Source organism: Rhopalosiphum padi, chromosome 2, assembly GCF_020882245.1.
Source record: "Rhopalosiphum padi isolate XX-2018 chromosome 2, ASM2088224v1, whole genome shotgun sequence".
Classification (NCBI taxonomy): Eukaryota; Metazoa; Arthropoda; class Insecta; order Hemiptera; family Aphididae; genus Rhopalosiphum; species Rhopalosiphum padi.
Window position 1 is genome coordinate 36,272,734 of NC_083598.1, and position 17,070 is coordinate 36,289,803.

Consider the following 17,070-nt stretch of genomic DNA (forward strand, 5'->3'; position numbering starts at 1 on the left):
AATTATTGAGATTTTAATCTATTCACCATTACCAAGCAATACCACCATGTATTCATAACGTACATTATTATTGACTAATAAATGAATAACAATAATAATTAATAATTATATAAATGCTAATGACTACCATAATTATTATAATAAATGCAATGTATAAAAATTATTTTAATCTATCCCATTGTTAATAGAAAAAATAAATTACCAGTAGACAGTAGTAAAATTAATACATTTTATAATATCTTTAGAAATACAGTCAAACAAGGTTACTACTAACCGTCTCCAGTCAGAATTGTTTATTGTATCGTTAAATGATTTATCAATGAATTCAAATAAAACTCATTTGTATAATAAAAGTGACCTATTAATTGGTCAGTTACTACCTCTAAACCTATTAAACATCAGCAGGGTGGATTTTTATTTTTATTTTTATTATTATGTTAGAGTTTAATTACTAATTTTACGACGTATTTGATCTACATAAACATATAGATAGTCCATTGATAACAAATTAACGACTACTATAGACATTGAATTTGTATTCTTAAAAAAAATATTTTTTTTTCGTTTCTTTTTCAATTGTATGTCCTGTTGAGAGAACCCGTGATTTCATTTGTGTTCAATTATTATTTTTCTAACTGCTTTAAAATTAATTTCTATTCAACACTATTGGTAATTAAAATTTTTGAAACATTTATTTTTAGAGATTTATTTTTAAATATTTATAATATATCTATAGTTATTCTGTGATTCTAACAGAGATCATTTTCAACTTAAAAAAATATGAAGAATTATTTCAATTGTATAAGAACAATTAAATTTATTCGTTGTTCTTAATATTGAAAACTCTTTGTTAGAAACTATTTCATGAGATGAATGTAGTGACCAATCTTTAAAACAAAAGTCAAGAAAAGCTTTGTTATGAGAATAAAAATATAATTATATTTTATGATAAATATATATATATATATATATGTATATAGTTTACAGTTGTGAAATTCCTAATGGTAAATTTAAGTTATAATTAATATATATTTATTAGGTACCATAGCATAATTTATTGGTTTGAAATGTTTGAATTTAGTAATGATTTTTTTTATTGAAATTTTAAAATTATACAAGTGGTCTTTATGAAGATAACCACAGAAACTTGAAATTTTCAATAAAAATTTATATCATAATTCATAATTTTCTATGTATATATATGTAGGTATGATAACCTACATAGTGAAAATCTCGAAAAAAATACAAGTTATTTTGTAGTTAAAAATACATAAAAAATGTTATATTTTTACTAGTGATTTAAAAATTGAATACAAAGTTCTTTATAAGGTTTTCATCATGTATATACAAATAAATTTTACTGGAAATAAAATTAATTTTTTATGAGCATTTGAAGTTTAAGTTTTTACAGTAGGATATTCAACCGTATAATAATTATTTCTTTCCAAACAAATTTTTATTTTGTATTTTAAAAACAAATAAGTGTAAATACTTAAAATTTGTATATTATTTTTTAAAATTATATAAAAAATTAAAAATTAATTTAACTCATTTTGAAAACATTTATAGGCATGTCAAATTTTCAATTTTTTTCCTTTTTTTTCCTTTTTTTATATATATATATTGACAATACATTATTTACTGGATCGAAGTTCTTTAATTTTTAATACAAATTTTTATGTCGTTCTTTTATGAGTGAAGTATGAAAATATTTAAAATATACATATATGCATAATATTTTTATACGCTTTTGAATTTAAAATTTTGATGAAATTCTTCAAAATCGTATAGGATTGCAAACTATTTTGTAGTTCAAAATTAATAAATACTACGTTTTATATCTAAGCTTTGAAAATTAAATAATATTTTTATATTAGGTAAGTAGTTTATACTGGAAATATATACTGGCAATTATTTTTTATAGACATTTTAAAATCAAATTTAGACGAAATTACCTATTTAAACGATAAATAACGTTGTTAATTATTTTTTTATAACTTTAAAACATTATTCCAACCTAAAAATTTGACGTAAGTATATTATAATATTATTATGGATTTTACTATATATGCAATTACATTTTTGAGATATTTTTATAATATTTTATCTATTTATAATACGAATCTATTTTTATTGTTTTACGGTAATTATAGAAAGTTGTTATTAATTAATAATCAATAACAGTAACAGTAATAACCACGGCAGATTATAATCTACCGTGGTAATAACATATTCACTAATCAACAAGTTGATATAGGTAATATGGTAAAAATAAATATTGAATCGATTTTCGTAAACAATGGTGTATCATTGAATTCAAATTAAGCACACCTATAATAATGACCTATTGGCTATTAGACAACATAAATATTATATACGGTAGAGGGATACCTATTTTTTTATATTTCAGTATTTATTATTGATCATTTATTTATTTATTGTACTTAATTTTTATTATAATTTGTGTTACATGGCATAAGACATTGAATAATAAAATACTTTTTTTATATTAAAGATATTTTACCAATAGTATTATTATTATTTGAATTATTTTATTGTCTGTTATTAAAGAATATTACTATTAAAATTTTTTTGAAACAAAATTTAGATGGTTCAGTATTTAATAATATATTTTTATTCTTATGAATGTTTATTGTATAAACAAAATATTGAATAAATAAATTGTAATAATAACTAATATTGTATATAAATTATCGTTTATATTTTAAATGAAAAAATACTTGCACTTGGGCTCGAAATGTCTTAGTCCTACCTTTTATGTATATTTATTTATATAGAACCTACAAGATTTGAAATGTACATTGTACAGTAAACTTTAAAGAGCAAACAACAAAAGTTGTATGCAATATATTATGTACTCGCTACAGCATAAAATCTATACTCAATTGTAATAGTTTTCAGTTAAAAGTGAGAAAGTTCTATTTTAAATTTTGAACTTTTTATTTAAAAGTGAATTATATTGAACAAGTTATACCAATTATTTAATATTTTTTTTGTGAATGCGAAAACATTATATTTATTGTTAAATTTAAAATACAAAATCTTTAATTGTTTTTAACATTGTAATAATTATACCATAGTTGATGATCAACGTTTTAATTTTTAATTGATAAAAATACTTGATTTTTTTTTATGTATAAATTCTAATAATAAAAATGTATGGAAAAATAAGTGTTACCTATGAGAATACTTACTCATGTAAAATATACGACATTTTATATTACTGCCTATCTTCATAGTAGATTATGTCATAAACAGTTATATTAAATTATAGATATGAAGAAAAATAAAACTTTTACCTTTTTAAATTCTTCATTAAATATATTTTTATTTATCTAATTATATTATATTATATGTCTTAACTAATTTAATGGTATTGTCTTTTCAAACTATTAAAAGTATAATTACATATTTAAATATTATCTTGTGGCTGGATTAATAATTGTTTCGTTCAGTAAAATCAATAATATATATAACAATATATCTTTTAATCTATTAATTTATAATCTAAAGGTAATAACAATAATAATACATTAATATAATATAATTAATAATTATTATAATAATTAGTTTTTGGATAGAAATTTTGGTTTTGGTCGAATATAGGTAATTGTCATCACTGTATACAGCAAAAATTGTTGGTTATAATTATTTTTTCAACCTTAAAAACAAACAAAAACATAAATTAGTTATTTATGTATATTGTATATATATTATAAATGTATATTATCTAACTTATAAAAATTAATTTCAATGATGTTCGTAAGTGATTGATACCTAATTTTAAGGGATGCTGTGTATTGGAGTGGTATCCTCCAAGCTTGTGGGCGAATCTTTTTCATTTGTATATTTGGTCCTGTTTGTTCCGGGTTCTTGTAAATGCATTTTTTCGGGATCAATTGAACGGGTTTCGTCGTTTTCCAACATGAAAAGCACGCCAAAATTTAATTGCCGGATGTCGTAGTAAATAGACAACGTTAGCATCACACATACAAGTCCCACAACTAAGTAGCCTAGATAATATATTAATATGTATATATAGAAATGTAATAATGCTATTACGTTTCTGTGCCTACGATTTATTTTAATTTTATCGACATTATTACCGGTTATCATTAGTTTGTAGAGTGGTCTGTACTTTTGATCTGGTGCGTCGCCCGGAATGTAGTCCCCTAAACCAATGGTAGTAAGTGATATAAAACAATAATACAATGAATCCATGTAGTTCCATTCGGGTTCCAAGTATGTGAACATTGCCGCGGGCAACAATAAAAACAGAAATATCAGTGTGCCGAGTATAGTGCCAAAATGTAATAACCGAATAGTGAACGGTGGATATAAATGTCCTAGACGGCTGTTGAGGAAGTGTAGGTACTTTGTCGTGGGTATCATCAACCGATCGACCAGTGCGGTCAATAGCACTAGTGTCAAAGGTATACCAAAAAGTGCGTAGAGCATACAGAATAATTTGCCTTCTTGAGATAGCGGAGTAACATGCCCGTAACCTGAAAGATAATTTTCAACACAATAACTATGTATTTCTATGTATTTCAGTATACATTATGAAATAGAAATAAATGATAACTGTTATTAACTATGAATTAAACAATAAACATATAAATTTAAAAGAAATGGTGTATATACAAAACTAATAAAAATATTAAATAAATATTGATAACAAGACAAGTATACCAAGGGCCAGCCAAAGCTTAGTTATCATATAAATCAGGGATCACCAATTGATATTTTTTAAAGGCCACATTAAGAATTTAGAAAGTTTTCAAAAAGCCAAAATATCGTATGTACATATTTATCCAAAGAAAGTAAACGCAAAAACAAAAATTTTAATTTAAATTAATAAAAACCTCAATTAATTCACCATAAAAAAAAAAAAAATTTATTTTCTGTGGACTAAACAAAGTTCTTCCACGGGCCGTAATTTGGTGACCCCTAATATAAACCATTTTAGTTGCCATGTAATAATTTTGTTTTCAATAGATATTATAATTGCAATAAAAAAATATTCTTACAAAATTAAAAAATATTATTTTCGATTATCAAACATTTTTCCATGATAATTTTAATTAATTGTTGATCGACATAGTAATTTTCGTTTATATTGAAAAGAGGAAAGAATTCATTTATTTATTAAGAGTGTATAAAATATGCAAATTATATATACTTTAATAACAAAATATGCATTAATATGCAAAATAAAATTTGGTCTATGAAATCAGTTTGATTTAAAACGCCCACATTTCATACCCTTATAATCGAGCATATACTCATTGCGAATATGCAAATGCATAATTATAATTATATTATTATATTATAATTCCGGTCTCTATTAATAATTTTTTAATACATATTTTTCAAATTTAATTTTTATGAACTAAAATGGTATTTAAAAAAAAAAAAACGATATTGATAAAAGAACAAAAGTTATTAGTATATTACATTTACCTAGTTAATTCCTAATTAGCAGTTATGTTTACCAGATATTAACCCTGAATGGCCTGAATAATATAATTATACCAATTATATTAACAAGAAAAATAAATTTAAATTTATTTCGAAATATTCTATAGTTTTTGGTTATCGATTTATCATATTAACGTGAAACACCTATTAATTCAAAACTAGGTATAAGATTTTTAAAATATTTTTTTTAATAATTTGTATTCATTAATATAATATATATATATTTTTTAAATGTAATGTAATTTTATGTTTATTACTATTTTTTTATTTTCTAAGTTCTATACTTTTTTAATTGACAACATATAGTTTTAGTTTCATATTCTGAAGCAATATATTTTTCTTCAGGTATTTTGATACATAAAAATCAATTTTTTTAATGATTATTTAATTAGTTTTAATTATAACTTATAACTTATAAGGAGTATTTAAATTTGACATTATAAAAATTTAGATAACTATTATTTTTCAGAAACCTTAGTGTCACACCACTTAAATCATCTAAATTTGAATTAATAATTCGTTAGAAATTTGATATCCATGAATAAAAATGCTGAAAAAAATATGTGTCACATGTTAATGTAATTAAAAAAATCTTAAAAATATACCTGATAAAAGATAGGTACCTTATTTTTATTATTTCTAAAAGTTTTGTTTAATTTTGACTTCAAGTTATATAAAAACAATAATTTTTAATCTTAAATAAGTTTTTTTTATTAACGAGTGTTACGTTAAAATATTGTCCATATCATGTAAAATAAATATGATAATAATCGATTAATACAATTCAAAGTAAAATGTCAATGTGAATAACAATTATTTTTAGAACGAAAATATCTTATAACGAGTAACAAAATATTCTTTAACAGAAAAATATTTTAAAAGGAAATTCATTTTGCTTTGAGTCATATTCTTTTATGCTTACCTATAGTTGTTATTACAGTACAAGCGAAAAATAAAGATTGGCCAAAACTCCAGTTTGGTTCTCCTGAAACATTTTTAGCTGCTGAAACACCTCTGTTACTAGCAGATAAAACTTCTTTTATAAAATTCTCCATTGAATCATCTGAAAGGAATAACAAATTGATTAAATAAAGTCATTTGAATACTTTAATACAATATATGCCCCACAGTTTTTGTATTTTTTTTTCAAGTAAGTAAGAGTAGGTATGTTAGAAACTAGGTATATTGACTAAAGAAATTCCATTAAGCTACAAGGAAAAAGTTTAACAAACTGAATGTGACAAACTCTAAGTTATACATTAGTACTCCAGTAAAACAACAGTGTTCTATCTTACAAACTTTTAATTTGAATCATAATATTAAGTTATAGTATCGGAAGTTGATACTTTGAAAGTATAAAATGTATAAGTTATATATAAGGGCTTTTTAGATAGGTACCAAACCTTGTTTTTGTGCGGTCCATTTTCTCGGTATAACTAATAGGTGAGCTTAATATATTATTGATGTATTTCAATAAGAGATTTTTGTTGTAGATGCATTTTTCCAGTAATTTGTAAGTAAGATTTGCTGAAATACGTTACAGTACCTACATGAAATATTACGCGTATAAAGAGTAAATTAAAATTGTACTAATCATTATATTTTACAAAGTAGTTTCATAAAAATGCGGACAATACTCAACCATTTTTTTTTAAATTACTATATATAGATACAATATGTTAGCGGTAATGTATGTAATACGTTATTTTATTAAATAACTAGTTATTCTATAAAATTCCTAAATATACTCGTTAATATATAAATTACACCGTTTTACTAGTTAATATATAAAATACCGATTGGGTTTTTGCTTATGTATGAAATTTATATAATTAGATAGATGGCCGGGACTGGATTAGATAATATACAAGATTTGTTACCGTTTTCGTTTTATTAATAAATAATAACAAGATAAGATAATGAACCACACCATTCGGCATAAACTAGACTTCGAGGGTTTTTCAAATGCACATGCCAACAAAAGTGTACCACAAGTCCACAAAACGGTGCATATGTTTAAAAAAAAATTTACTTTGTAACTCTAAATGCCATCCAAAAAGTTCCTGTACTAATAAATAAATTGTAAATTGTAAAAAAAAAATAATAATTATAACTATAATAATAGATTTTTTTTTTTTATTTTGTAATTTGTTTAAGATTTTATAATAATTATTCCAATAAATTGACGTGAAATAAATTTATATTTATATTTATTTTTATATAAAGATGTAAAGCGTCTTTGACTTGATACTAACATTTGATTTTTTTTGTAATTTATAATTTGATTAAAATGTTTATTCATTAAAAGTTTTAAATACATTAACTAAATCCTTATTGTTAGTTTATAAAATATCTGGTTAGTATGTAGAATGACTAGTTGAAGTATGTATTTAGGATCCATTCAATACATTAACTGAAAGTTCCGGTAGTTCTATAGAATAACTAGTTATTTAATAGAATTACGGAATTTCATACTTTAACGCTAACATTTATACTTTTTTTGATCGCATATTAATCTTATAAAATACCAGAATATATATATATATAGGTACCATAGTATGCTATAATTATCACGTAACTATCAAAATATCTGACAGATATTACTTTTATATTTTGAAGTTTTATATCAATATTTGTTTACAATTACTTAAATGGTTTCATTTATTCAGTACTTTGCCTTCATTATACCACAAACATATTTTGTTTTTATTATTTATATTTTTAACATTTTTAATATAATTAAGTTATACCTACTACCTAGTATTAATTTTATAAATTAATAATTGTAAGTAAATCTGTTTATTTATTTGAATAATTAATTACCAAGTAACTAATGAAAACAACTGCTATATTGTTTATAGGCACATATAGTTTTGTATTTACCATTTTCGTTTATGTAATAATATATTCTATTTGCTTATAAAACAGTTTCGGTATTCTAAAATACAAATCATGATTTTGATATCAAATTTGAGTCGTATTGTACGGTAAACATTATATTATATTATGAACTAAATTGATTGAATCGTATAAACAATTAAAACGTTCAAATGAAATAGTTTCGCTAAACGATCAAGTTTAAATATTGTCTTCGGAGCAAATAAAAGAAGAGGGCACCATGGTACTATAAGAGGAGCTGGTGGAAAAATTGGAGAGCGTGGAGCTTTTTTAGAAGAAGATTATTTTCACAAAAAAGTAATTTATCATATGATTATGCACAAAATATACTATAAAATATACTGTGAAAATATAACATACATTTTTAGGATAAAATATTGTTAGAAAAACTATTAGAAGATATGAAAAAATGTGAAGAAACAGATAAAAAGAATAAAAAAGAAGATTTGAATAACCAGAAATAAAAGAAAAACTAATGTAAAAAAATGTATAGACGACATTATTGATAACAATATATAAATAGTATTATACTCTGATAACTGAAATATAGGTAATTATTTTTTTTTTATTTTCATAATTATATTTATACATGATTAAATTTTTACCGAATGATAAATCTTTCTCAAGTAAGCAGGGTTTGTGTGCAGTGTGTCGTGTGGTTTCCTATAGTAATGTCTATAATGGTATTATTTCATTAAAATAATTTTAATAAAATATAATAATAGATATGGTTTTGGTTTACTCTTTTAACTCAGCTAGCTATTTTTGTTTTTTAAGCGATAACAAAGGTTCGTGATAGTGAAATTTTCTAAATAAGTTTAGTATATTAATATAATGTAATACCTGTGATAGTAATAAATATTTTTTAATATACTAATTATTCAAAATTTTAAGAATTTATTTTTAACTCTATAAGATAGTTTATAAAATAATTTACAGTACTCATTAATTATTTATTTTTTAGTACCCAATTACATTTGTGTTAAGTTTATATCTGTGTTTTTCTTCATAATAATCTTTATATTATTTAATAGCTCAGTGGTTATTTACTTTTATAATAATTTGAATTATTAAAATTCTCAAATTAAATGAATAAATCGTTCAATTCTTACTCATCAAAGTACAATTTGTTGAATTTTATAATTTTCATTTTACAAGGCAACACGTTTGCTCAACAGGTATATTTGCAGAAATAATTGAATGAAGGTAGTAATTTAGTCTAATTACTATTGCTTAGATTTTTTTATTGAATAAATAAGTATACCTATAATCATTATTCTAAAATAAAATGCATTTCAATAGATTTAATAGTGATGTCAGTGATGATTATTACAAAGTATAACAATTTTTGGTTTTATTTATGAATTTAAAAGTTTTTTTCTAGATTTACAAAAATCATATAATATAGTACTAAAGCCTCATTTTAATCAAAAAAGTGTTGTTGAACAATAGTCAATTTAGACATATTACAAAATACAGTAAATTAATTATTTTAACTATTGTGTTTGGAAAATTGAAAAATCTATAATTTATATGATTGGGTTACCATAGTAAAATATCTAAGGAACCAAATTATTTTTTATAAAAAGAATGAAACTGGAAGAATATTTTATTTTGGTACGATTTTGAACTTTTTAATAATAGTTTTAATTGAGAGGTTTAATACTTTAAACAAGTTTAAGGTGAAATAACTAAAAAATTATTTATTTATAAATAAAATGAATAGAATCGTTTAATTACCTATGTAGTATGGACCTATCGATTATAAAAGTCAATTGTTTTCTTTTATTATAAAAATATTATAATTATTTGTATAAAATATAACTTTTAAATATAATCAACTAATATCGTAGTAGTTACAAGTTGTATAAAAGTGCAATAATAAACGGAAAATAAATATCATTATTATTACTTTTATTTCTTTTATGAAATAAAAATGATCCATCATTTTTGTTGAACATATATTTTTAAAAACTACAGTATTTAAAAAAAAACTATTTCGTTTTGGTTGAAAGGTGAAAGTTTTGACTTTTGAAGTGGAAAGAAAAATAAACTATTAGTATTAGTCTTATTCCTCAAGTACAATATAAATTAAAATAGACGAACTATTCATAAGAAATATTCTAATAAGTACTGATGTAAATTCTTTAGTTGTTATAGGTATTATTTATTATACATTTTTAGAATAATTTTAATTCAAATATAATTATAGATAATATTTTGTATGGTTAATACAATTTTTAATATATAATTGTTAATTGTTAAAGATTATTGTATATTAAAAAAATATTAATTTACGTTTTCATTTTTGAAATAACGAGTTCAATAAAGTGTAAAATATACATACATCGTTAAACGAGACAAAATAATTGCTATGCATAATTTATTGTAAACGGTAAATGTTGATATAATATTATTTTCAACTAAATTACATTATTATTTTCATATTATTTTATAGAACATGAAAAATATGGTTATTACAGTCGGGATAAGATATTTATTCACAACCATTTCAATTGTTCATATAATATTTATACTTTTTACGAGTATATTGAGTATAATGTTTATGTATTTATATGATATATATCGAACAACGGAATACAATTAAATACTTTTAGATTTTATAGCACTTGATGTATATGTAGGTATGAGTGTTTTTTTTTTTTAATATTGCAGGTATAAAATCCAAAACTAAATTAAATTAAAATGCTTTCAATTCATTGTAATAACCGAGAGACTTACTCGATTTTATTTTTTCCTACCGATAATTTAGATGTTATAAAACAGAAGTTCTTAAGTTATTTCTACCATTTCATTATCATACAATTACTTTTCAAAAAAGGCATTTTAAATATCAACAACGAATAAACCCTTGTCCATTTTATATTCTAGATATAGATAAGTATCATAATATTTATTCTGTATATTTGAACAGCTGTTGATAGATTTGTATTGACAGTCCATTATTAAATATAAATGTATGAATGTATGATTAGTTAAAAGCTTCGTCCTTGCTAAATATACACAAGGTGGCAGTTTTTACGAAGATTTTTATTTTTTTATATCGTAATATTAGGTTAAACGAAATTAAGTTGCTTATATAATTTGATTACCCCAAGGCCCAAATTGTATAGTTTAATAGGCGATTACAAATTTTAGTATGATTATTTTATATTTGCTTATAAAATGTTTTTTAAATTGTTTCAAAATAAATAATAGTTACCTAAGTATCTAATTTCATAACTTAAACTTATAAGCATTTTCGTATAATAGAAATTCCTTGAAACAAAACTTCTAATGTAAATATGTAGACTTTACTTTTTATAATTTAATTTAAAATTACGATGATTTTTAACTGTTTTCATTTATTAATATTTTTTCCCCCAATATTCAAATAAATTTATATAGGTACAAGGTACAATGTACATGGTATGATTACGTAAATGTATTAAAATATAATTAATTTATTGAGTTTCAGTTACAGTGTTTTGGAATTTTGCTCGGATAAACTAATAATGTATCCTTTTTTTAGCTTTAAAATAATTAAAAGCATATATTTATTTATTGCGGGAATGATGTAAATAACATAATAAATATAGCATATACTTAACCATACTCATAATATGGTATATCTATTTTATTATCAAATTTTAATAAAAAAAAAAAATGGTTCCGTTTTCATACAAAATATGATTACAAAAAAAAATGTATTTTGTGTACATATAAAATATAATATGAGTATACAATTTGTTTTTTTTTTTAAGTTATTTTGAATTTTTTAAGAATTAAATCAGATTTCATTGTACTTTTTTTCTTTAGCTATTTTACTATAAACTATTGTGATGAAACGTTTAGTCCTTCGGAGTTTATGTCTTTGTGTATAAATACTTTCAACTGCTAGATATACACGAGCTCCACTCTTTTAAAGATTTGTTCAAATGACCGTTGACTTACTTTGCACGCAAGCATAAAAAAATATATAAATGTATGCAATATCGTTTTTATACAAAATACTTATAAAAGCAGAAATACTAATATGTTATCATTGAAATATCCTATGGCTTTAAGACAAAATTCATAATTAATTTTAGATAATTGTTGAAGCATCATAATCTTTTAATAATGATATGGTATAATCAGACACTCAATACTTTGATATATTCAGTAGATGAAAATATATTAAGCGAATTAACGTATTATAATCAGCATAATATTATAAACCATATTAAGATGTGTTGCACCTGCAGACCGCATTAACTTCACACGGTTCCTAGGCGCTGGCAGCAGGTTTTGATTGGGCGGCCAGTAAATGATTGGATTTGAGAGAACTGTCGCACAGTTGACATTTTAATTTTTAACACGACGCTCATACGTGTAAATAATAATTACAACTGTAAATATTAATGTATATTATGCATTATGTTACTTTAAACTATAATAACTAAAATAAAAATTTTTAAACAATTTTTTTATAATTATTTAAATATTAAAAATAAATTATAAAATCACGTTTTGTCACTTTTTACGCGATAGCCATGATAAAATTGAAAATATGAACTTTTCAATGTTTGCTATTATACGATTTTAGTAGTTGATCAAATTAAAACTTTTAACTAAGCGGTGTATGATGAATAGAGGACTATAAAAATGTTAGCTATATCTTGACCTAAAACTTTGCACTCACCTTTACGGTTAAAATAATTTAAAATGTTGTTTGATGTACACTAATAATTAAATTGGGTAGATATAATATAATATTGAATATTTTTAATGAATCAGACGAGTATTTAATAATGCTTTCTTCTATACTATTATACTAAGTTCAATATTGAATAATAATATGTTGAATTTTTTTCTAGATTTTTAAAATTCATTTTAATCCTTAATACATTTTACAATTTATGACTTTTAACTGTTTCTAAAATGACAAATTAGTTATGATTCGTTCAATACAAACTTTGTATATAAAAAAAGTGTATTATTTTTTATGAATAATTTGATTTAAATATTTTTATACCAAGTATAATAATAAATTATATAACAAAAATAAGGTACTACAGATTAAAATTAACGTTATATACTTTTCTCCTCATATTCTACTTAATATTAATTATCTTCCATTAAACTTCTGACAAAATGTACACTGTTGTAAACGATTTGACGTATATTAAATCTTAAAATATTTGAAATGGCTAAATAAAATTTAGAGGACTGCCATATCATAAGCCTTATTTAACTATATAATGACTGTTTTTACAATAGTATTTTCAACAAAGTTCTATCAAATACAAATTGTATCAGGAATGGTATCAAGTAACTAGTAAATTGTAATATTTTTATAAAAGGTTTGATAGATCTTAATTTTTCCAGGCCAATTTTTTTTAAGGAAAAAAAGAAAAATACTCTTAGAGAGTATTTCATGAATATGTAAAGAACTGTTGAGAAATGTAATAGGTATATAGGTATTCTAATTTCATTGATGAATATAATTACTTTAAGTAAACAAGTGTAAAATAAATATAAAATAATCATGTATTTTACATTCAATTTTTTCTATAATTTTCGCGTTTGTGTACGTTTCTGCGCCGACCAAGCTAATTCGCAAAAATATATAAATGATTTATTGTATTTTCACGCAGAGTAAAATATCAATTTTCTAATTATTATTATAGACGTTTTATGAAAAAAATATTATACATTACTCTATATTAAATTATTTACATTAAGTTATTAGATTTATTACTATTTTAAGAATAGTTTCGAATTTTCAGTAAAAACACTGAAACAGTAGTCACCAGTGAATTTACCAATGCTCATGGAGTCACGAGTTATAAATCATGATAGTCGTCGTGTAATCTCTGACTATGTAAATACACACTTTTTTAACTTTGTTAAATTTGATGATAATATTATAAAATAATATTATAATGTATTTCAATTGATCACACACTCATACCTACTTAATTTAAATACTGATTTTCATTTGTATGATTTAGGAAAAGCTTGAGTATGCCTATAGAACTCTCAGTTTTCAAATTAACTCCCATCATAATATATTAATATGTATATATTATTTTTAGTAAATTAATTCTTATTTTGTTTCAGATGTTATTGAGCCGGGGATTGAAATTGTTTATTGATAATCATAAAAATAATTGAAAAATAGGAAGCTTCTATAATAAATAGAAATATGTAAGCGTATATAAGAATAATTTGTAAAAGTTTTTATTTCTATTCACAAATATATTATACAAAATTTAAAGCAATAGTTAAAAAACTTTTGGAAAATAATCCAGAAAAAAAACTTACTACAAAATCAAAATATCCCCCCCCCTCCACCACAAAAAAAATAATAAATTCCCTTGGAAAAATTTACTTGGATAAACCAATATTGGTACATTCTTTCATTATACATAGTACTAATACCATATTTTTGTTTGTTTTATTTTTATAATACCTATATTGTGGTCATGTCAAAACCCCTTTCAGAAAAGGTTTCAAATATTATTTACTTTTGATGAATAATATTATTAATCAAAAGTAAAGCAACAGGTTTTCTGCGTTAAATAGATTATGAATTATAATGACTTGATTTGAAAATGTGTAGAGAATCGTTTATAGAAGATAATGTCAAAGTGTCACCAAAACGATATGTTATATAATATTATAGATTGTGTTTCTAATCGGTTTATTATGTAAACGAAGGATAATTATATTTTAGGATTTAATATTAATATTGTTTCTAATTGAATTTATGATAAAATTAATTTAAAAAAAATTAAACCAACAACAATTAAAGAATCTATCATAAATAATATTATGATGCTGTGAAATTGTTTATGTTATAAATATAATGAATACAATAATTAATTCTTGAGAATTACCATTTATGAAGGCATGATTACTAACATAGGTACTAGAAGAACTTTGGAAATTGATTAAACCTATTAGAAATAATAAAATATCTACTTGAAAACACTACATTTTTTTGCAGAGAAAGTATTTACATCATCATGAGAAGTTGAATTGCCTAAATTCCTACGTTAGGCATTTCCCATATATTCATATATCTAATAGCTTTACGTTATCATAGAAGATTACTCTAAAATTCACTGAATGCATTTAATTAAATTTAAAATTGTTACCTTAGACAATTCTACATAATTTTTAAGGTTTAAAACTTACCTATTTGTAACAAATATCACACAATTAATGTACACAAATAAGTATTTACAATATAATATAAATTTAAATAACAAAATACTATTACACTTATATAAAAGTATATAATATGTAAGGTAATTCACCAACCATGTTTATCCCCATTTATTACTTGAAGTATCCTAATTTTTAAAATTTTCAAGTACTAAAGGATATATTTTTTTTTTAATATTATTTTGACATAATTTAATGTCATTGGAAAATAATGTTTTGGAGAAAAATTATACTTTTACAATTTTCATCATTATAGTTTTCTAAGTTTTTTTAAATTTTTTAATTGAAAACATTAATTTTTAATTTAATATTTTGAAGCAAAACAGTTTAATATTTTAACAATACATATTTCATTAAATATCAAAAAAAAAAACAAAAAAGGAATGCATATTCATTTATAAATAAATAAAATTCTATTTGGTCTTTAAACGAGTTTGTTATCATTATACTAGCGTAAGTACATTTATCGGTTGTCGTTTTTAAATTAAGATTAAAATGTATTCGGCGATTTTCCCATTAAAAACAATGAAATTTCACCGTTTTCAAAAAAACGTCCACTATTAGGAGGTGTCCGTTAGAGGATATTTCACTCTATTTAAAGATTTGAAGAGGGCATAAGTGACCCAAAATGTTATGATATATTAGTGTGCTACTTGTTACCAGTCATCAAATCTATTTTTTTTTTAAATTTTATTAAACAATATATTATACGTAAATTATGTTATTAGATTATTTTTAATAAGTATTTATTAATAAATATTATGTTTTATGTTTATATTTTACTATTAGGTTTAATGATAAATTCATAAATAATATTTATCTTATTCCTAGATGTTTTTTTAAAATAAGATATTGCATATACATTTCTTATCAAAAACGCATTATATATTTAAATTTCCTTATATTTACGCATCCGAAAATGTATAAAGTTTCAAGTATTATATTTGAATGAAATATTTACTGAGCCGTTGTGTTCTTATTTAAATAGACTATTATCTTTAAACTCAGTTTTTAGTTAGTGTTTAATGGTTTGAATACAGATCAATATAGTTGATTTTCATTTTATTTGGTATTTATTGAACTATATAGTAATAGTATAATATAGTGTTGAACCTTAAAACAATACAAAAAATCAATATTATATATGATAATAATTTATATTGTATTATTAATAAATTTCTAAAATGTTAACCAAAATCTTTTATTAGAGGTATTAGGTACTTACTATATTATGAGCTTTTTAAAATAAAGTTTGATACATAAAGAAAATGTATTAAATAATAGTACATCCTATATGTAAGACTCTAATAATAATTAAGTTGCTTACTTATGTTTGTAATGTAAATGAAATTTAATTAAGGTTGTCAGCATAATATATTTAATATTTTACACAATAATAATTTAAAGTAATCGGTTTTTTATTTATTTAAATAAAAAAATCAGCTAAAATGTCTA

General features: G+C 22.1%; 1 protein-coding gene across 1 annotated transcript in view; it reads right to left on the reverse strand.

The window, feature by feature from the left end:
* Positions 1 to 3,345: 3,345 nt before the first annotated feature.
* LOC132922709 (potassium channel subfamily K member 1-like) overlaps positions 3,346 to 17,070 on the reverse strand; it is a 35,886-nt gene continuing 22,161 nt past the window's right edge. Inside the window, exons 2-5 of the mRNA XM_060986361.1 lie at positions 6,425 to 6,565; positions 4,128 to 4,526; positions 3,799 to 4,034; positions 3,346 to 3,682 (exon numbers count right to left, since the gene is read on the reverse strand). Of these exons, the coding sequence (XP_060842344.1) occupies positions 3,805 to 4,034; positions 4,128 to 4,526; positions 6,425 to 6,565 (770 nt within the window). The 3' untranslated portion in view covers positions 3,346 to 3,682; positions 3,799 to 3,804. The remainder of the gene's footprint in view (positions 3,683 to 3,798; positions 4,035 to 4,127; positions 4,527 to 6,424; positions 6,566 to 17,070) is intronic.